The sequence below is a fragment of the Sander lucioperca genome, chromosome 7 (assembly GCF_008315115.2).
Source record: "Sander lucioperca isolate FBNREF2018 chromosome 7, SLUC_FBN_1.2, whole genome shotgun sequence".
Lineage (NCBI taxonomy): Eukaryota > Metazoa > Chordata > Actinopteri > Perciformes > Percidae > Sander > Sander lucioperca.
The window spans coordinates 7,890,613-7,913,385 of NC_050179.1; the positions used below are offsets into that span (position 1 = coordinate 7,890,613).

The window sequence follows — 22,773 nt, forward strand, 5'->3', positions numbered from 1 at the left end:
CATTCTGACACATTATATTATTATAGACTAAACAATGCATTGAATAATAAAAAAAATAATAAAAAATGATGAACAATATAAAATAATCATAAATTGCTGCCCTAATCCCTACTCCCTCAGGCTGCTTTGGGTCAGCACTTTGATGACTAGGCCCATGACACCAATCAGAGCTATAGCCAAAAAGATAAACAAAAACAGTTCTCCAATCTGCGATTATTTGTCAATATTTCACCTACACCACCCTTTAATAACATAATGTTAAACCTTACTGTATATGAAATGATCTCCTACTCCACTAGTAATCTCAGTACAAATGGGGGTTTCCCTGCTGGATGAAAACCTATCAAGACCAAAGCCACCTGGTGATGTTGGTGACTTTTCCACAAGCTAAGAACGGGTATATTTCTGCTAACATTTCTATGCCATCACTGTCACACACACTAACTCCTCTTCTACAGAGAGATTAAATAGATTTTCATCCTTTACTATACTTCCTGATTAGTTTCTTGTCTTGGCAAGCTGCTAAACATTCTGCCTGTACAAATAATTTCATTTGAAGTTAGTGCAGGTTCTCCTTTCTCTGATTATTTTCTTTACAGGAAGAACCATATTTACACTGGCACTTACAAGGAATCACTTGTACAGAAGCTTAGAGGTTTACTCAGTGTTAATTCAAACATTTTCTTTTTTTGTACCTCACCTGCCATGTCCCTACATGTCACAGTGAGCTTTACAACGTAAACAGGCTGCTGAACCGTGATATTTTGTCAGGCCGAGGTTGGGGCTCACCATCTGGACTGCAAGTTGTTACCATGTGTCTGATAGCATTTCTTAACCCATATAGTAGCTTCCGTGAAGTACTCTAACTTGTCCGCTCATTAATAAATCTTTCATTTTGTCCATTGTGATCTTAAACAAGGCAAATTCAATGCATGGGGTCGAATTCAAAGCTGATTTCCCTCCCTGATTTTCCTTAACTTTAGAATTAATTTCTGTTTATTTATTCTCAATTGCTGCTGCTGCTGCTGCTGGGGACTTGTGCATTCATTTTTGATATGTTGTATCCAACCTAAAATGTTAACATGAAGGTATGTTTATGAGCACAGAGGACTTGTGGGTTCCTCATGCAGCCACTGGTTAACTGGGTTTGGGATGATGACAGCACATGCTGAGTTGAAAATGGAGGATACTGTTGCCATCATAGTAGTTACTGTATATCCATACAATACTTTTCTACATCCACACCAGTTATCCTACATAACAGTCAACATACAATAAATAAGAAACCTATATGAATATTGAAAATATAGCCTAAATATGTCTAATTTTGCAACCTGTATTTCTCTGGAGAAAACGTGACGAGTGTGTGCTTCAACTATTGTAAATACAGCACAATAAACTAGGCCTATAGATTCATATTAAGAATTTATACTCATGTTTGTGTCTGTATAGATGCCGTATTTTCAGCTTTCACCAGAGCTGTAATTGAATCCAGCTCAAAGAGCAATCCCCTGCTGTGGAACCTTAGAGACTCCTATAAATAAACAGGCAACACTCCTTCAACACTTGCCTATATGGCACATGGAATGATTAGCTCATGGGCAAGAGCCCTCTGATCTTACAGTGTGTAGAGCCACAACTATTTTTTGTCAGCTACGTGCATTGCTTAACTCGAAGAGTGTGTCAAGAATGTGGTCTCTTGGGAATTCACAAAATTTAGTTGGCCTATACTGTACATTGGCCTTACATACATTTGTTAATGAATGTTGCAGTATAGGGTAATTTGTAAAAAAGAAAATAAACAACAACACTGTATATAAAAGGCATATGTAGGTAGGGCAATATGGATGCAATAGTATGATTAATTATGTTGCACAATTTATTGTATATTACCATAAAATGAGAGTATGGCTCAGCCAGTGCGGTGGTGTACTTAAGGCCTTAAAGAAAGAGAGTGCATTTAGGCTCTTCTCTACCTAATTTAGAATTTGACTATAGTCTTTGTTATAATACTTGACAGGATTGCCATGTAATTTCTATGGCATAAACCCCCAATTTGATAGCCTGGCTCCGCTCTCCTATGTACTGCCGTTCAGTTTTCATTTGCCTTCAGTACGCCGTCTGGGTTCGCAGTATATTCTTGGGTTTTCTCCGGCCAAATATTTCGCGGTCCAATCAGCGAACAGAGGGAGTGGCTGAGAACGGTGACGTTGAGGATGTGCGCATCGCGCTAGATGCGAGTTTAATTTTAGGTTTCATTAAGCAATATTTGCCCCCTAGGAGGCAGACATTTGACACACAGCTCTGATATAGTATCATTGGTTTATAGTTGTCATGGCTAACCTGTTAGCAAACAATTGCCTACTTAGCTTGAACCCTCAGCAGACACAGAGCAACATGAGCATCCCATTGGACTCATATTTCCGTCAACTGATGAATATTGTCCAATAGTCACTCACCTTTTAGCACTGGATTTGCTTCCAACATCTTGGCATCGGAAATGTAGCATATACACCTAAACTAGTTTGAGTCTATGGCAGACTCAAGAACCAATTAAAGAGTTAAAAGTAGCTAAAACATGTCAGAGATGCAGTGTTGCCAACTTGGTGACGTTGTCGTTAGAGTTAACGACTTCTTAGACCCTCTTAGCGACTTTATTTCTCAAACGGACTAGCAACAAATTCAACAACTTCATACCATCAAGGGAAAAGCGTCTAACTGCGTGTCAATCACTGCTCACGCACAGCATTCATTCTCCCTTGTGGGGGGAGGGGCTTAGAAGACCGTTTTGGGCTTTAGCGGAAAGGGGGGAGGGATGAGAAGTCGATGTTTACATTTTTTGGCTAAATCCTGGATCTTCACAATCCTACCTACGGCACCTTTAACAGTTAATGGCTCTCCAGCAGTAAACGGCAGATAATCACTAGTGGCGTTTTTTAGCAGAAACTATGGGAAGCAGCCTTTTTTATAAGCTTGCTGCTTGTATCGTCCTTCTCATAAAAATAAACAATTTTCTTCATCATAATATGATAATGCAACATTTAGCGTTACTGTATTTGTATCTACCACAGTTTTAATTGTGTGAAACATTGCCTCTGTGGATTGCAACTTGGTGAAGGATGGTATTGCGCCGCAGTAAAAGTATCATCATTTCAAGTCAACCACCCAGAGGCCAGGTGAAGGTGGCGTCCCTTGATTAACTACAGTACTAACATCATTTCACTGACAGAAACTGTTAACGTAAATAATGGACTTAAGCTACAGCAATTTGGCTTAACAATAATGAAACAACTAGAAGTTAACTAGCAGCTTAATTCAAATGAAACACCAAATTAGCTAGCTAGTTTTCCATCATAACATTATGCCCTTTTTTTTAAGACTAACGTTGCTAACTGTTAACTGCTAACTGAAAAAACTGCTGCAAAATAAACCACTGACTGAGAGTAGAAAGGGAGGCCTAACGTTAACTACTTTCAAAATGGACCTAAGGAAAGAGGACGAAGTTGGCTGACGTGAGTGTCAGTGGAGTCGTCTGTGGTGGTCTGGTGGAAGACCAGCGGTCTTCTTCAACTATCGGTAGGTGCGGCAAACACTCCCTGCCTTCTCTTTGCTCACTGGCTTTCCTGATGCCATAATGCCTGGCCTGTACAAACATAACGCTACTACAGTGCAATTGCTGATGTGGTTATGATTGCTTGTTATTGGTCAAATGTAATGTGTGTGCCTGAATGGAGCTGCTGAAGTTTGTCAGTGTGGAAACACAGTCTTAGCATCATGGACAGGGCTTGCCAAGGTGTTGAATAAATTTGGAATTCATAGCTCCTATGGCGCCATTTTGATGCTACCAAGCCATCACCTCCCGTTAGCATTCCATTGACTGCCATTCATTTTGGCGCCACTTTGACAGCGAATAACTTTACATCTGAAGCATGTAAAGACTCTATTTGTCCATTGTTTATTTCTAAAGAAACACGACAATGTATAAAAGGCTCCATTACCTTACCTCACGTTATGGCTCCGTAGCAGCCGTTTTTGTAAAAATAGGCTAACGATTGTGTCATAACCATGCGACTTTTTGTCGCATAGTAGACAAATTACGGTACAGTACAGGAGAAGCTCGCAAGCAGTTTTGACTTACATTAGCTGTTTAAGTTGAATTACTAATGTTAACTAGCATTTTAGTTAGCAATAATTAGCCTGTGCCTATGTTATCTCCTAACATATACCTACACTCTCCGTCTCTGCAAGATTGGGAATGATTGAGATTTCTCTTGGCACAGCTACCTAAGACTTACAACTTTCAGACAGGTTGCTCACGTCACATCTACATCGTCAAGCTCAGTTTGCAGCTGCGCAGTAACGCTCAGCCCTCACCGGAAAAGTGCTTCTAATATCCTTCACTGGTCTCCGTCAAAAACAACGGCGTCACTTTGTCCATTTCTTTAACGGTCTATGGTGTTTTGTAGTTGTACCTATCTGTACAGTCAGGTGCACACATTTAAAGCTCCAATTTTAAATCTTCCCTAAATGCATACTGTTTAGCTTTTAGCAAAAACACCCTACACATTGTGGTACCTTTGGGGTAGAGCCAACATTAGGTCTATAAAAGTAAAATAAGTAGAAGTACCTCTTCATTAAGCAAAAACATGATTACACTGTACCAGCATTGTTTAAAGAGATCACATTGTACACTCTTGCTTATCTAAAAATACATGATAATGATGCATAAGAAAGTGTGGTGGCTGTCATCTTAATCCATGTAGATCTGTCAGGAAAGGTTTGCTTCATGTAGTAGATGCCAAGGAGTTTTAAGTGACAAGGTAATTAAATTACATTCTGGCAGCAGCTCCAGCAAAGATATTTTGGAAATAAGCCCTCCAACCATTATAGAAATTGTTCGGGGTCAGGGCTTCCTGACTCAAAATTATTGCTCGCAAACACTGACGTATAGCCTAGTGTCAAGTTAATAAAACTCCCCCGAGGACATGCTGACTCGAGTAACTGAGAATGTGCAGGACCAAAGAACAGAATATCTTGTATCCGATTTTCTGATGCATAAGGATGCTATATCACCAGAAAACATCAGAGTTAATAGAAAATTACTCTGCCACCACCTTGAAATTTCCTGTAGTGTGATGCAAAATTTGAAAGTCAGATATTGACGACCAACTTTTGCAAAGTGAATTGTTTTATTTAATTGTTATAAAAGATGCAATCAAACATTAATTCATTACCAATGGATCTGTCAGATGGAAATGTCAGCAAGAGTATTCAAAGGTAATGGGTAGAGGCGTACATCACCCAAGAAACATCACATGATTATTGCTTTATTATTATCACCTCATTATCAAGCTGGTGGAGCACCTGCCGTTGATTTATTTTCTATGAGAAGCAGGAAATGCCTCATTATGAGCACCACAAGATCACATCCAATACAAGTCATGTACCAGAGAGAGCAAAGGTTAAAAGGAATTAACTTTTATTTGATTAAGGTGGGAAATCACAGCTCTGTAACCAATCAGGTGTGAAAGGTTTCACAAAGCAATTAACACAGTTATGAGAAAAATGCTTGCTTTTATTGTTTATAGATAATCTTGATTTGTTCAGAGGTTGCAGAGCAGTCTCTACACTCTGAAGTACGTTCAGTAGATTTACTTTTTGTGCCCAAGCACGTGTTCTATATTGCTTCACCATATCCGACATGCTGATGGTCTACAGATGACGGTCTGTATGAGTCAGGCCAGCTGCCCTTGCTGTACGCTAAAGAGAAGGCCAAAAGTCAGGGGGCAAGCTGACAGAGGGAGGGGCAGGTTGTCTCCTATTACTGCAGCGGCTGCCTGAACTCAGCCAGACTTGTTATTCCCTTTCCCAATCCGTTTGCTTTCTGTATAACTACAACACCTGCTGCATGCCCCTTTCCTTACTCCTCTCCCACTCCAAAATGTGGGCCTAAAGCTGCCTGGGAAAAAAGTAGGAAGTCAGTGTGCTTTTATCTGATGTGTGTGTGTGCTGCTAGTGAGCAAAGAATGGCACACTGACATGTGGTGGTGGTGTTACTGTTGATCCACCCAGGGGACAGCCAAGAGCTCCTTTGGAATAAGCTAATTTCTAAAGAAGCAGACATCCCTGAAACACTTAACATTAGTGTTGGTAATGTGCCTTTAATTTGTGTTTTTTTTCTAATGTTTGATTGTTTAATAAGCATGCTACCCAGCGTCAATATCTGACTTGATAGTGTTATGTCACGTCCAGTCCAGCCACAGCATCCTGTGATCAAATATTCAACTTAGTTCTGCTGTAAAGAACTGTAACTGCAGCTAAAAAAATATAACTAAAAGAAGGCAATAACATCTGTATCTATAAGAGCACAGCTCAGAGACAGTACACCTGTATTTAGGAGAAATATAGGCTATCTGAATGAAATCACTCTTACAATTCCTGAATTATAGTTACAACTCCCACATTATAGTTACAGTTTCTGTGTTACAGTTATTCATTTTTCTGATGGTCCCTCACCATTTTTTTACTTTGCATGTATGCATCTTGCTCTATAATCACCATAAAGACAAATTCAGTATCCACCTTTTTAGTAGATATTTAGCAATGTGAATAATATATAAAACTTGCAATAATATACTGAAACAATTGTAATCACAGAGTCTTGTTATTCTGTCCAGCATCGTTGAAAGGTCACTTTTGATGGCTCAATTAAATGGTATGAAGGCTGAGAGGCTGCAGCTTACCCCACGGTTTATCATTACTAGTTATGTAGTGTAATACTAGTGGATCATGTAGCTCATATTTAATGGCTGTCCTCTGCCAAGGCAGCAAAAACCTATTGAATGATTTGTCGCTGCTTGGAAAAATAACCACTCTGCCCCAGTTTTTGTCATATGTGCATTTGCATTTTGTATTAGAGCTTGTTGTGCTCAGATTTTCAAATATGATGGAATACTGCAACATGTAGTAGTACAGTTTGTCTTCAAATGTACTGTTGGTATGAAATAGAAGTGAAGGAAATGGAGACCAACTTTGCTCTGGAGCAAAGGGAAAAGACAAGAGATTCCACTAAAACTATAATATATAATCCAGCATTTCTATCTTTTTTTAAATGCAAACATTTGAAAAGTAGATTGTTTTTCTGCCATTGTAAAAAGTTTCAGTTTCTTGAAATAACAAGAACATTCTCTTCGTTTGTGATTTTTGTCATGTAAGATGCTGCTGCTTGAAACTATGACAACAACAATTTTTTTCTCAGTAAACAGAGATGAAATTATTAAGCCACATTTGTCTCAGAGGACTTAAAACATCTCTTAAGAAAGACGTTGTAATGATATTGTAGAAAAGCAAGAAATTATCCTGTGACAAATTTAATGTAGAAGAGGCGTATAAATACACAAAAAACTGTATAAGGCTTTTGTACTGGCATGTAAAACAATAGAAAAGTGGACCACATCAGAAAATCTAAGGGACAGAGACATCTGGTGCAACGAAACGAATCAAAGCGATAAGACTTAGTAGTAGTAATTGGATAATTACATAGTTTCCCTAAAATGATTAGATGCAGGTACTAACATTTTGACGATTACTGCTGCTTTTTGTAGTGAATGTGAACATTTAATTGTAGTCAAGCCTGAAAAATAATCCTAAACCATTATTTTTTCTCATCTTCTTATTTATACATTTATACCTCAAATATGGAGGGGAAATCTAAAAGTGATCACAAAAATCATCCATCTTATTGTTCACAAAAGTAGTTGATTTGTATTAACAGTAAATATAAAAAGTGTCCCTGAATGCCAACAACTCATTGCTCAATCTGCTGTATTTAAAAGGTGTCTGTGGTGACACTGATGACCTGCGGCTGCACTCTATTCCTGTTACAGCTGAAGAGCCAGGCTGCCCTCCTGTGGCGGTAGCGCTTTGATAGAAGCACATAGAGCACAGGGTTTATACAGGGGTGCAGGTACTGCAGCACAGTACAGATGAAGTAAAACATCTCCCAAGCCTGTCCATGGTGATACAGCCCCAAGTACACACACAGCTCCAGCACATAACCAGGCAGCCAGCACACTGAGAAGGTAGCAGCTGCCAAGAACACCATGACAGAGGCACGGCGGGTGTTCCTGGCACTGGACACCGACATTACAGGGCTCTTGTGGAGAAAAAGAGCCAGCCGGACATAGTTGAAGGCGATGACTAGCATTGGAACAAAGTAGTAAAGTACAAACTGGCTCAGGACCACTTGGTAGTGGTGCTCATGAATGGTTGGAAGGCAGAAAGAGAAGTTATCTAGGCTTGGGCCCAGACTCTCTTTGGTGGCAAACATACGCAGCGGCAGGCTGATGAAGAAGCTGAGGGCCCAGACCAGGATAAACATGAGGATGACCAGGTCCATGGTGGGCGGCTGGTACGGGTTGGTGATGATCATGGCGCGGGTCATGGAAACGGCACATAGTGAGTAGGTGCTGGCCGCCAGGCTAAAGGCCAGCAGGAACTGGTAGACCTTGCAAGAGGTGTTGCCCAGAGGCCAGGAGTAAGTGACGGCGGAGTGCAAGGTGAAGGGGATGAGCAGGAGGGTGAGGAAGTCGGCCAGAGTCATGCTGAGTAGGAGGATGTCGAGGCGGTTCTTACGCAACGTGTTGTACTTGGCAAACAGAGAGAAGACCAGCAGGTTGGCACAGAGCCCGATGCCCAGGATCACTCCACAGGTACAGGCAAAGATCAGCACATAGGTATTGGGAACAGCCATATCATCACCGACTTGACCTCACCTTTCGAATAAATAAATAAAACATTTATTCATCATTTATGTTTTTGATTAGTCGATTAACAAAATTAATCGGCAACTATTTTTATAATCTCTTAATTGTTTCAGCAAATATTCCAAACTTTTGCTTGTTCCAACTTTTCAGGATTTTATGCTTTTCTTTGTCATGTACGATAGTGAACTTGATATTTTGTTTTTTTTTCTTTACTACTGGCTAAACAAAGCAAGGCAAAATATGTCATATTGGGCTCAGGAAAAAGTAAAACGTAGTCTTTATTTATTTTTGCTATTTTTCTTTGATGACAAAATAATCATTTAATTGAAAATCTATAATTTTTAGTTTTAAATAGCATCTGAAAGGCTTATTTAGACCTATAGTGATAGAAAATATACTATGTATCATAATGTCAAGAAAACACACAATATAATATCACCAAAGTAAAAGGTACAAGGCATTTACATAGCAACAGCAATGTGGTTGTCTGCTAAAATACAAAACTTTTTTAATTAACATTTCCACAGCTACTCTAACTGCTGTGTAATTAAATGGAACAGGTGTTTGCCTTAGAGGTCATAGCATTTTAAAATGGTGCCAGATGTAACAATTCTCCGTCATTTGGACACACTTACCATCTTCGTTCCTCACAGCACTATCTTCAGGCTCATGTTTGTGAGTGAACTATCCCCATAACGTAAACTTCTATTTCACTTGTGTCCATCCTGTTAAACTGGGCTGACGGAGGTAGAGGTGACAGTCTCTCAGGACTCACGACAAAGTGTGATAGCTGAATGTGGAAGGAAGAAAGGCAAACATCACTTGGGTCAAATTGATTCTGGTTGAATTGGTTTAAAGAGAAACAGACCAGCTGCTCAGGAAACAGTGATGTACTATACATGCCTGTTTTGTTATGGTTCTTAGAGGATCTATGTGTATCTTTAGTCTTTTTAGTTACTTTCATTTTTAGTAACAGCTACACTTGACATTATTAACGTTTGTTTAACTTGTTGATCTTTTTGGGACTGAAGAAATACCTCATTGACTGAGACTGCACTGCTGTTTGTAAATACTTGAATTAACCTTTCCTGGCCGGTTAAAGTCCCCCTCTCTCTCTATGGAGATGGTTTTAGAGATTTCATTTATACTGTATGAATTATATTTTAAAAATGAGCACTCTACAAAGAAAAAGAGACCAGTCCATTGATTATGTTCTCTGTTCCCACCCTTCTCTGGACATATTAATATCTCTCTCCATTGTTTGATTGATTTCTTCGGTGTGAGCTGCAGGCTCCTGATGGCGGCTTTATCAGGCTTTCCACAGCATTTATGACTCTGTGTCAGCTAATGGCCTTTGGTGTACACTGCTGCTCTTAGCACAGGATATAGCTGATGCTGATGCATTTGCTAACCCCTCCATTACCAGTGTCGGTGCCGTTCAGTCAGCGGCTATTAAAAATGCCATGTTCTCAAGTGGGACATTAACAGCTTCATTGTGTTCTGTCTGTGCCCAAAAGTCAACAAAAATAGTTTTTCACCTTTTTATATTACATTTAAAAAAAAAAACGTTTTGACCCAAATCTTGCACTTCTTATTTCTTTTCTCTCCACCTCTTTAGCAAGGTTATTAGTCACAATGAAATATACAGACTTCAGCAGGACGGATACTTACTGCTGATTTAACTCAGGCCCATGGTCAACGTCACCTTGTTGCCATTTTTCTACCTTTTTCTATGTTTAGCCACTGCTTCTTCATTAAGAGGCAGGTAGTGTGCATACAGGTCTATTCCTTATGAACTTTAGATTTTAGGGATAAAATGGGTAACTGACCATGCTGCAGATTAGTCTGCTTTGCAATCATAGTTTTTGTATTCCCTTGTAGTATTACATTCATTTTATATACTGTATATATATAGTCGCTCAAGAGAGATTTGCTGCTTTTCTTGTCTTATATGTTCACATACTAAATATATTCAGGTTTTGGAATTTGAACTGGATAAAACAAGCTATTTGAACAGGTCATCTTGGGCTCAGTGAAACTCTGTGACGGGCATTTTTTCACATTTTTCTGATATTGTATAGACAAAATAATTAATTAAGCAGCCCTAGTCTTCTCCATATCAACTTCAGGTTTTAGAAGTTAATTAAGTAGCTGAACATTTGAGTCACATATGGCTAGTGAACAAAGACACCGTGAATCAAAAATATTGTAATGGCTACACTTTTAATGTTTGATTAACTGGAAAAATGTACAGTATGCCCTCAGTGCAAGTAGAACATTAAATGAGTCTGACAGCTCCTGACTCGGGCTTGTTTTATAAAAAATAAACTATAATGTGAAATGGTAAGAGTGGATTTGATGAAGCATCCAATAAGTTACAAGTCCATGAGGGATCTAAGGGGAAAAAGGAAAGCAGGACCATCAAAAAGAAACGTCAAAATAAAACTCAACCACAAAAGAACATGTACAGGATATAACTAAAGTGCATTATGGAATTTAGTCAGCAGCACCGTGATACATTCACAAAATAAATACACACTTTTAAAGTGAAATAAATTATGGCAGACAAGTTCGAACAGATGTATGCAGTGAACAGTTTGTATGTAAATGTATGTTCACAATAGTCAACAAATACAGAGCCAAACAAACGTAGACCATTCAGCCTCCCAATTTTGTGTAGTTACATTATATATAGGCAATAAATAGTTCATCCTGATCTACTTGGGCACACAGCTGGTTAGAGATCACAACATATGGCTTTGTTTTGAAGTCAATCAAAGTTACAGAGGCCTGCAGATGTTCCAAATAAATATGGACTGAAGATGATGATATTTCACGAAACTTCAAGAAGTATGAGATCGAAAATACAAACACAGCAAAATATTACCATACAAGCACAACCTCAGGGCTGCAATATGAAGTGACTGAGTCAGCCATGCGTAGAGTCTCTCAAATCCCAGTCTAGATGGACCAATGTCAGTGTCTTAGTGCAGTACCATATAAAGGCTGTTGGGAGTCTCTTAGCCAGGGCACTGCATCCTCCATGGCTCCTTTGATGTGACAGACCGTGCCCGCCTTCGCTTCTTGTCGCTCTCTCTACGTCGGCCTAACCTCACCTTTTTTTTTCTCTTGGTGGCTACTTTTAGTGGCTGGTCCTTATATGCCAGAGCCTTGTTGGTCTCCTGGGGCAGGTTAGGGCCCTCTCTGTCCGGCCTGAACCTGTCAGGGAGGTTCTTGGTGGCCCCTGGGGGCTTCTCATGCAGGGCATTCCCACTGAAGATTTGGCTCTGGGTTCTGCTCTGCACGGGTGGAGCGTGCTCATCAGCAGTGTGCACCTCTTCCAGCAGCTCCTGCAGCCACATGCGCCGCTTGAACTCCTGTAAGGAGCGGCCCTTGTCATGCATCAGCTGGGCATGGCTCACTGACCTCCTCCTTAAAGCATGAAAGTGAAGAGAAAGGAAGGTTGCATAAAAGCTAATAAATAAATCCTTAAATGGCATCATGCATGAGAGGGGAGCAGCACCAAGTTCACTTATTTCTAAATCTGTCAAAAATCTGTTTTTCTGATTTCTCATTTCTGAGTTAGCACCTACAGCATCTACCCATTTTTCTTTTTTGTTTGACCTTTGTTGTAATTTCATGGTACACCACAGTGTTGAGTTTCTGTGTGGAGCCCTTTTAGAAGTGGTGTCAACTGAAAGGTAAGGTCAGGCACCATGAAACCTCAGTACAGTAGGTGGCAGCATAAACAAGTTTGTGAGAGCCATCGCTAATCTGAGCTCCAGACCCCAAAAAGCCAAACATAGAAAACCTCCTGTACCTTAATTTAATCTGATTAATAAACTGTAGTTGTATTTTTTTTGTATCATGAATTTTTCAAGTGGCGTTCACCACTTTTAAATATAGTTCTTAATTTTTCAAGGTCATTTTTGCATAACATGGAATTACTTTTCTATCATCAAAATTAATATAAAAAAGAACTCACGTTCTGCTACTAAGTGCATCAACTGGTCTCCCATCAAGAGTCACTGGGGAGCACAGCAAGAACATAGCCAGACTCCACTGATGAAGCATGACTATAGAGCACATCCTTGAGCCTAAGATCTGAAGAACACAAGAAATATATCACTTTAATGAATTAAGTAAAATGTTGTTTTATGAATTTAAACTGTTTGTCTACTATTCAATAGATTGTCATTAGCAGTGTAGGAAGCTAAAAAATTACACCGTTCCTGAGTAAGTGAGATCTCCCAGGCAGCATTACATGCCAAGAAACGTAAAGGAGAAACTTAGACTTACATAATGTGAATCTTTACAGTGAAAATCCACAAAAAGGTTGGTCTGCAAGCTGTTAAGAGATGATCTTGTTGCAAAAATTAGTTTACAATGTAAAAAGAAAAATTATTTAGCCAAATTCAATTTGGCCATCTCAAAACGTGTGTCCAGATCCATTGGTGTGAAGGCAGCCTAGGGAAATCCCCTGTCACTCTGCTCCATTCATTTGCCTCCCAACAGTGTGCGTTGAGCTATTTATTTCTCCCCAGCGTCCCAATTGAAAGAGAGATAAAGATGGAAAGAGCAACAGCAGCAGCCCATTAGCTGCAGAGCTGCCACTCCACCCAGTGTTGCAGTAATCTCATGAAGAGTAACGATGAAGCATCTTCTCTGGTGGCCGGAGCCGGAGAGCAGAGCTGAGAGGCTTTTTACAGTCCAGCACTGTGCGAGTCTGTCTGAGAGAGGCACAGTGAGAAAGTCATACTCCTCTTTGGGTGAAGATGCAGGCACTACCTTAGCCCCTACCCATTAAGTTTAGTCCTAACACCCTCCCCAACCTTCCCCCCCCCTCCCCCTCCCCCTACAACAGCCCTTCACACACACCTGCTGTGACAAGAAGGTAGCACCCATGCAACATCCAAACCACCACACAATAAAAAGTATACTTAACACAATCTTGGAAAAAACAATTTAATCAATTTCAAATTATTTTAGCTATACTTTATGAATAAAGTCTACTAATTGTTTAATCATAAAGAGGTCAGAAATGACAGGTGTGCACCAATGGAGGTAATCATGGGTTACCAAGCAGAGTGTATAAGGGGAGGGGCAGGGTTACTCCAAAGTAAACAGCCAGGCCTAACCACTTTCCCAGGGGAGAATGACCATAACCTCAGCGAAACCCAACCCACAGCCTCTCACTGCAGACCATTCAATTTAACTCCACTCTGCCTCAGCAAACCAGCTCACCACCGAATGGTTACAGTGGGCTCTGAGGTATCTCTCATATCCAGCTAATAAGGAAAGTGGAGAGCTTTGCATTGAGGCAGCCATATACAATCCCAGATTCACTGTGTATGTTTAGGTGATGAAACCAGTATGAAGCATTCAGCCACATTTGTAATTTTTCTGAAAACAATAAATGCATGCATTAAAGGGTCATAGTCTGATGTATGAGGTAGCTCTGTCGCTAAATGTATTTTTAGAATCACATTGATTGACAGCACTACATGCCCAAGTGTAGTAGTACCGGTATATGCAGCAAGGGCAGGGTGATTTTTTTTTAAATGTTTCAAGTATTGGACACATTGAAGTTTTCACATGTTGATGGCACCAGATGAAAAGTGAAGTAATCACTTAAATTAATTCTGAGGGCAATATTAATGACTGTACAAAATGTCATACGTCCAATAGTTGTTGAGATATTTCAGTCTAAACCAAAGTATTGGACCAACAAAAAGACCAACATTACCATCCTTACAGCCACACTGCTATCATGGCTAAAATGTGTTAGCCTTTGTAGTCTTTGTTTGATCTGAAACGTTTTTCTTAAACTGCAGGACTGAGGACCTGCATGTTGCCCCACTTGTAAAACTTTGTGATCTTGAATAATACAGTTTTCTCACATTTTCTCCACAACATTCAATTTTGGTACAATACGAACATGTTCTTGAGTTTGTTCAAAGTGATCTCTGCGTGAAATTTAATTAGTCTCAAATTTCCAAAAGACCATCTTGCAATGGGATCACACCAGCCGCGACACCAAATGGGCCAGGAGCGTACACACACACACAGACTCCTGAGGTGAAAACAAAAACAAGCTGGTATTAACAACAAGATTCATGAGAATATTCCGCAGAATATTAAACAAATTAAAATAAAACTCAGAATGAAAACAGTGTGCTAAATTCTGCAGAGTTTCATTCTGTATCACTGCTGAAAATCAAAAACAAATCTACAGCTTCCTTTGGGTCTGGTCATGGCCCATCAGTTGAAGAACAATAGTATAGCCTGTGCTGATAAAGGAAGTGCATTTGTAAGGAGATTCATACAAACTACCAACGTTGTCTTTATTATACTCAACACAGTATTTCTTTTAGCCATGTTAGTCATGTGGCTCTAGGGAAAAGTAGAGTTGGTATGTCGGCCAGTCGGTCTTTCTGTCCTTCTTTTTCATCCAGACTGAAATAGTGCCACCAGCAGGTTGACATGTTTCACTTTTAGTGAAATATTTGATGGATTGCCATGCAATTTGGTACACACATTTGTGGTACCCAGAAAATGAATCCTAAATGACTTTCTTGATCCCCTGACTTTTCTTGTAGTGCCAGCTGTAGTGTCAGCAGTTTCACTTATCCATGAAAAATTCGGAACATTTTTTTCACAGGGTCGTGGAGTAAGATCTGGCTACACCACACATACGTTCTATAATAGGAGAAAAAATTGCTGTGGGTTGTTTGCATTTCCTCACACAGTTGTCTTGGGTGGCTCTAAGCTTTGGAAAATAGTCTCGGGAACAATTGCACCCCGCAAAATAATACGCCACATGAAATATTAAATTAAGTTAACTGTTCAATACAGTACAATACATTAATGTGAGCTATTTAAATTAGCTGCATACATGGTTAAACATAATTTGTTCTTACTTCATCCATTGCAATCTGATAGCAATCCCACCAATCGGTCCCAAAATGTCCCAGTAAGATTGTTAATGCTGTTAACATAGCAGGCCTGCCTTGTTGTACAATCCAAATTTTCTTCAAAACTTGCCATTTTCAGTGTGTAGCTTGCTAGCTCGAAGTTTGTAGTTTGTAGTTTCCCGTAGCGAAGAGATTTTGAGATCGGCAACACACAGGGAACAGAAGGTGAGAGACAAAGCCTGGCTTTATCCTGGAAATGTACTTCCGTTAATCCAGACTAATACAATATGAATACACTGCGTCTTTGCCTTTTTTAGGGATTCATACTGTAGTTAAAATTGTTTGTGAGGTGACTAAGATAAATACAGTCTATTCGAGAAACCTTAGTCATTTATGTGGTTACTGCACCTATTTGCTCTGTTTTACTGGATGGAATAACTTGCATTTCTCCTCATGAATAAAACCCATAAATTATTTCTGTGAGTAGTGATGATTAGTAGAATCACTTCAGGCTAGACTGTGGACCAGTTGGTGGTAAATTACTTAATAGAGGGCTCAGTATTTTACAAGCAGCCATGGTTCAATTCAGCAAGAGGTCCAGAAGGGGTTTGAGGCTGGGACAAATATATGGCAGACCCCCCCTGCTGTCTCCAAAACTCAGCTTTCTTCTGTTTCCAGCGAGTCTGCCTCAAACTTCCAACACTCTAACATTCGGTAGGGAAAAAATACCTCATTTGATTCCATTCTGCAAAGACTTTACCTGCAAAAAACTATGAAAAAATCCTATTTCCTGGCAGACAGCAGCGTAGGGAATGGGAGCCAGGAAAGCTGCTTTTGATTCATGCTAAATTGCACTCTCAACACAGAACAGTATTCCTGTCCGTTTTTCATCCTTTTCACACTGCACCGACTTCACATTCACACATACAGAATATATACACACCCCATTCCAAGCATTCAGCTTACACACACTCTGCATCCAGAGAAACACCCTAATTTTGCATATAAATTCAGAGCTTAGCATCTATTTTTGGATGTCTTGTACCCATTCCCTCTTATTGGCCCACCCTATTATGTCATAAATCCTGGCTTTAGTTGCAGCAACAGTTCCTGCTTTTGTTGTGGAGTTACATTCACTACTTGGCATGTACATTTGTCACTGTTAATTCCCACACAAGTCACACTGGTGCTGGTAGCTTTCTCTATTATTTTATTACTATTTTACAGCACCACTCCCCTTTAACTCATAACACTATCCCAGCTTTAAGTGAAATTTGAACATTACAGCAAAGTCAAAAGTGAAGACACTCACACTAAATACACCAATGCCCATTTAAAATAATAATAAATTCAGTGCAGTTTCTGTTAAACATGACATTCAACAAACTTATATAACACCTCAAATGTCATCTGTGACCATATATTTAGCTGCAAAGTACAGAATCAGAGGTTTTACAGTGTATTTGATAATGGTCCCTTTATGATGCAGTCATGGCTTTGATCACTTGGCCATTTGTTCACATGAGAACTTTAGGTTTGTTATCCTGGAAAACCTCATTTGAAAAATGACTTTTGCAGAGTTACTTTCCCCTCATAATGGTTTTTTAACGGTGAGTTACTGTACGGGCCGTTTCATTTCAGGCATGCTTTATAATGTCGTATTGTGGGCAGTTGGGGGAGTTTTCTTCTAATCATTCACACCTACCAATCATAACTGTCATCCTAGGAATGCTCTTAATTCCTCTTTACCTTCTTCTGGTTCAGCTATTTTCAACAGCTCTGCTACTGAGGCAGAAATGTATTAATAAAAGCTCAGGAGATGAAATTTTAAATTGATGCACTCTGTTTTCTTTTCATTTGGTGGTTTATTGGTGCTTAAAATGTGTCACATTAAATCTGGATGGTCTACAGAGATATGAAATTAGCAGTCGAATAATAGATATCTTCATCGAATTTACTTTAGGCCAGTTAAAATGCTCTGAACTTCTTCTACTTTTGTTTACTGTATTTTTTTATCTGTGGGGTGAAACAATCCTGTGTTTGGAACTTTGACTAAATATTTCTGGAACATGTGCAAATATGTAAATATTTAAATGGTTTAAGAAAGTCATGATTAAATATTCTACATTTGTATTGTGACAATGATGAAATTAAAAAAATATATGCACAATTTTATTCCAAAACATTTCCTGATTGCATTGGTGGTGCTGTGGTTGGTACTAAATCCAAATAAATGTAGCATCCATAATTATGTAAACCTGTAGAGTATTTTTGTCTTGTCGTCCTATTAAAGAATAGGCATTAGCCATAGCAGGTATTACTGTTTTAGGACTGTGTATATTTCATAATTGATTAATCTGCATATATTTTCTCGAATAATCAACTTAGTTTTGTTTATAAAAGTCTTCAGATTGCTTGTTTTGTCTGACCAACAGTCTAAAACCTAAAGGTGTTCAGTTACCTGTCATATGACAAATAACAGCAGCAAATCCTCACATTTGAGCAGCTGGCACCAGTGAATGTTTGGCATTTTAGCTGGAAAAGGTATTACGATTTATAGATGATCAAAATAGTCGGCAAAGAATTTTCTGTCAATCAACTAATCAAGTAATTGTTTCAGCTTTTTATTATTATTACCCAGGTTATTCATAAATAACCTGGGTCCCATTGATACTGTGGATATAGCTCTTAGCTATTGAGAGAACATACTTCTCACAGTTCAAACAATAATTTTTAGGACAATATTTTAAATCTTCACATCCATTGTATTGCACACATTTAGATGTACAGGCTTTAAGTTGATGTTTCCAACAGTAAAAGCAGACTTTTAGGTTTTGAGCCACAAAGCACAATGGATAGTTTAGTCAGGATGTCAGAGAAGGGTCACTGCTCCACACTTTAAGAGCCATACATCCTGAACATTACCTAATTCCTGCTCAGGGTTACCCAAACATGCCCTCCTCCGTCACGCATTTACTTGATCTGAAAGTAGCTGCAAGATTTGTCTGTTTCTGTTTCTGCTGCTTGATATATAATAATCCTCCTCAGGTAGCGCTTTGGGGCTGATTTCTTATTTACAACTAGATTTCTTTAAATGTTAACCATAAATGTCAAGCTCCTGGAGACAGTGAGTCGGGGAGGTCCTACTAGGACAAAAGCATGTTGTCCAGACTCAGTCTAGAGCACAGTACATTAAATCATATTTTTTTTTCATACAGGAAATATCTGCCACTGCACATTTTGCCTGTAAAATGTATTTCTAAGATGAAATGATTCCTGCCTGGCACAGCTCTACTCTCATGTGAACTGGCAGGGTTTTACACTCATCTATTCAATGTAAGAGCTTGTTTCTAGTGAAAACCTTAAATGTTGTTCATCTTGTGATTAAACTGTGTGTTTGATCATGCCCAAGATGTGATTCAGAGTGAATCAAAAAGCAGAAAAACAAGTCCAGAGCCTGGGTCTTTGACCTGGTCTTATGAGGTGCCCACCACATTAGCATTTCTCTATTGGCAGATGTTGATGGTAGGGTGTCTGACTGTGGCTGGCCTCTCTGCAGTGCCCCTGTGCTCCAGGCTCTGGGGAAGGGTGGGGGTGGGCTCTTTACTCCTTATTCCCCCCCCACACACACACCCCCTCAAAAAAAAAAAAAAAAAAAAAAACCTAAACCACAAACTGCCCCATGTCTGATGCCCCCTCTCACTCTCCTGACCTCAGAGGCAGACCCCAGGCCAGCTGGACACAGCCTGAAACCCCACACAGTCACCACACAGCCACCACCAATGGCCGCCACCCTCCTGCCCCTGACCTATCACCCAAAACATTACCATAAACTTCTTGCTGGCTGCCAAGCAACACACACAGCAGAGCTCACAGTCAGACTCTGCACTGCTCGTCCATGTAAAGATGGCTCTGTCTGAGGGTAGAAAGTGGAGCTGGTGGAGAGGGGAAAGCGCTCTTGGTTATGATGGCATTTTACACGCAATATAAAACCTACTGTGGTGTTTTATGTTTTGTGGCTTGTGGTGATGCCGTGGCATTGCCTGTGGAACAGACTCATGCCCACTGCAACAACTACTGTGCAGTATTTGAGGCTGATGAAAAATGTGTCCGCAAGTGTGTGAACCTCTTTGAAACATGCCACAAGTCTGCGTGCCCCATGTCTTTTACACGCTTGACAAATCGTGCCGTTTTACATTGCCTCGGCGAAAATTGAAGAATCAATAGAGGTCTGATTGAGAAGACCACACACACATGGTGTTACGGTAATGACGGGCCCAGTCTGTTTGTTTGCATAAGTGAAGAGCAGGCTCAAATCGTTAATGAGTGCTTTGCGTCCAGCGTGCAACCACAGCTCAGCCAGTGGGTCAACAAGGTTGGCCAGACTAACCACTGTGTGTGTGTGTGTGTGTGTGTGTGTGTGTGTGTGTGTGTGTGTGTGTGTGTGTGTGTGTGTGTGTGTGTGTGTGTGTGTGTGTGTGTGTGTGTGTACATGTTTCTGCATGTCCTTGACAAATAAAAGAAAAGTTTACATGCAGAAACTAAAGTAATATCAGAATTGATCAGAATCCCCTTGTTTTCCTTGCAATTATTAATTTGCTCTTACATCATCTACAGTATAAGCACTCGCTGTAATGTTTCTATATTTAACATCATTCTATGTTTACATGTGCTCTGACACACAGATACAGTTTTGTTTTTCAAGTGAAAAAAATGCATCCGGGAGACATTTCAGTGAATATTGAAACTGAAAAAAATGCTTCACTTGAAATTTCCAAATCGTTATAATGCATGGTCTGAGCCAAGTGCACTTCACTAACTCAAAGCTGATCCATTTACTGTAAATGAGCTTGTCTCTGTTGGTTTCCTGACCAATTACTGTACAGTGAACTTAGGTCCTGTATTTATTTATCCATATGTTATTTTAAATGGACTGCACTCAATGCAGAGGCCTTGTTGAACGGTCTTGTCCTCCCAGCCTACCCTGGGACATGCTAGCAGCGCTTGGCAGACAGACACGGATGCTGAAGGCAGCCTCTGGACAGCTTTATCCTGCGCCGAGCGAGGCCACCCGCTTCGTGCTCACCAGGGCACAGTGACTGGCACGGCGTTCCCCTGCCTCAGTTTTTACCTCTCAATTTTCTGCTTCTCCAAGAGAACTAGAGAACACTGTGCACTTTTTAAAACTGTGTGACCATGAAAGGATATCAAGGGCAAACAGAGGATAGGAAGTCTCAAACTTAGTAGAATACATTATAACTTTAAAAAGGCACTCCAATGAGGGGATTATTAAGTGAATTAAAATTGAATCTGAGTGGTAGTCTTAAATATCACATGAGTTAAATTAAATTAACTGATAAACTGAAAAGCAAACATTATATTTACTAATGATTAAATATGCTGAGCTGAAACAATAAGTCAATAATAGATCAGCTGATCGATAGACAAAACAACAACAACTATTTTGATAATAGTTTAATCGTTTCACTCATTTTTCAAGCTAATATTTCTTTGTTCCAGTTTCTCAAATGTATAATGATTGGCCGCTTTTTTTGTCTTAATAAACTTTCTTTTTTTATTTGGGCTTTGGACTGTTAGTTGCTGATCTTGAGTTAAAGGAAACAGTTATGGACATTTTAAAATATTTTCTCATTATTTATAGACTATTAATCATCAATAATTCAAGATTCAAGATACTTTATTGTCGCTGTTTGAACACAACGAAATTTCGTTGGTGGCAATCAGTGCAGCTGCAGTAAATAAATAATTAAAACAAGATAAAAAACAAACAAATAAGATTTTTTATTAAAAAGACACATAAAAAAGGCATTGTACACAGTACTCATATGAGCTTATGAAAGTTTTTTTTGTTTTGTTTTTTGTTTTGTTAAAGTGATATCGTGCTTTCATGACAGTAGTCCTTAGTCCTTAGCAGCTACATGTTGTATTTGTGTGCTTGTGCATGGAGAAGGTGTGGGGGGGGGGGCTACAGCTCATGGGAAGAAGCTGTTCCTCAGTCCAGGTTTTGATGGTTCTGTATTTTTATCCAGATGGTAAATGGAATGAAAGTAATTGTTAGTTTTAGCCCTATTTGAAATATGTTTAGGATGTCTATGTGCCATAAAAGTTGGATAAATCAACTTGCATATACACATACAGGTGAATCCTGGAGACAAGATAAGAAGCAATGAGATGAAACTGGTTCACTGCAGCAGCAAATTGGATATGCAAAGAAAAATATAGCACAAATGAAGTTTTATGGCTGTAGCAAAGCAAATATCAGAAGGAACCACTTCATTTTCAGACTCACTGGGGCTAAATAGAGAAGGGATATGTCATGTTTGATAAGTTATTATGAATTGGTATGGTTCAGTGTGTGGTTTCATTTAGCAGAAGTCTCTTTGTAAAAGGAACTGTTAAATCTGCTATATTCAAAGATGGGATTTGTTATTTTATTGAAAATGCCTTCCAGTTGGTTTATAAAGTTAAAATAGTCAAATGTGGTGAACAGTGACATCATGCTCTTTTACAGAAGGCCACATCTTTTGTTACTGAAGATTTCACCAAACGTAGACAGACAGACTTTTAAAAATACATGAGCTCGGTCATATAAGTGTTTTTTTTCTGTGAGACACAATAATTTAGAGCACTATTAAAAAAGTGACAAAATACAAGAGGACACTGTTTAAGGAGCATCTATATCTCTTCAGATCTACACTAGAAAGCAACCGACTCTGAAAATATGCAGTGAAACAACTCATAGAAACATACACTAAACAAAAACATAAAATACCATAGCTTATTAAAATCAGGCTGATGCTAAAATCAGGAAAAATAATAATAATACAATTTATTTACATCTGTTTGACCGTAAAGTGACATATATAGTTGAATTTTACAAATAATTATAACTTATAGCTTTATATTCATTTATAAAACTGTGCATCTATAAACATTGAGGTATTATGGGGCAGGACCATTTACAGTAAATACACACAACATAGCCTATATGTAAGAAGTCTTGTTCTGTCTGTGAAGCTAAGAAAAAGTACACTAAGCTTGTGAGTAGTTTGGGATAGTATTTCAACACAGGT

General features: G+C 39.2%; 2 protein-coding genes across 2 annotated transcripts; both read right to left on the reverse strand.

The window, feature by feature from the left end:
- Positions 1-7,480: 7,480 nt before the first annotated feature.
- Positions 7,481-8,752, reverse strand: LOC116038572 (galanin receptor 2a). The gene has a single exon (XM_031283079.2). It carries the CDS (start codon positions 8,750-8,752, stop codon positions 7,829-7,831), a length of 924 nt encoding a protein of 307 aa, XP_031138939.1. The 3' UTR covers positions 7,481-7,828.
- Positions 8,753-10,971: 2,219 nt separating this feature from the next.
- On the reverse strand, positions 10,972-13,534 carry LOC116038619 (parathyroid hormone-related protein-like). The gene is made up of 3 exons (XM_031283147.1): positions 13,065-13,534; positions 12,751-12,869; positions 10,972-12,197 (listed from the first exon to the last, which is right to left on the reverse strand). The coding sequence occupies exons 2-3, from the start codon at positions 12,852-12,854 to the stop codon at positions 11,786-11,788; spliced, it is 516 nt and encodes a 171-aa protein (XP_031139007.1). The 5' UTR covers positions 12,855-12,869; positions 13,065-13,534; the 3' UTR covers positions 10,972-11,785.
- Positions 13,535-22,773: the final 9,239 nt, after the last annotated feature.

Excerpts from the sequence above, each read along its gene's own strand:
- LOC116038619 (XM_031283147.1), bottom strand. The coding sequence starts at position 12,854 with ATGTGCTCTATAGTCATGCTTCATCAGTGGAGTCTGGCTATGTTCTTG. Across the intron at positions 12,198-12,750 it reads GATGCACTTAGTAGCAGAAC|GAGGAGGTCAGTGAGCCATG; the intron begins GTGAGTTCTTTT and ends TCATGCTTTAAG.
- LOC116038572 (XM_031283079.2), bottom strand. The coding sequence starts at position 8,752 with ATGGCTGTTCCCAATACCTATGTGCTGATCTTTGCCTGTACCTGTGGA.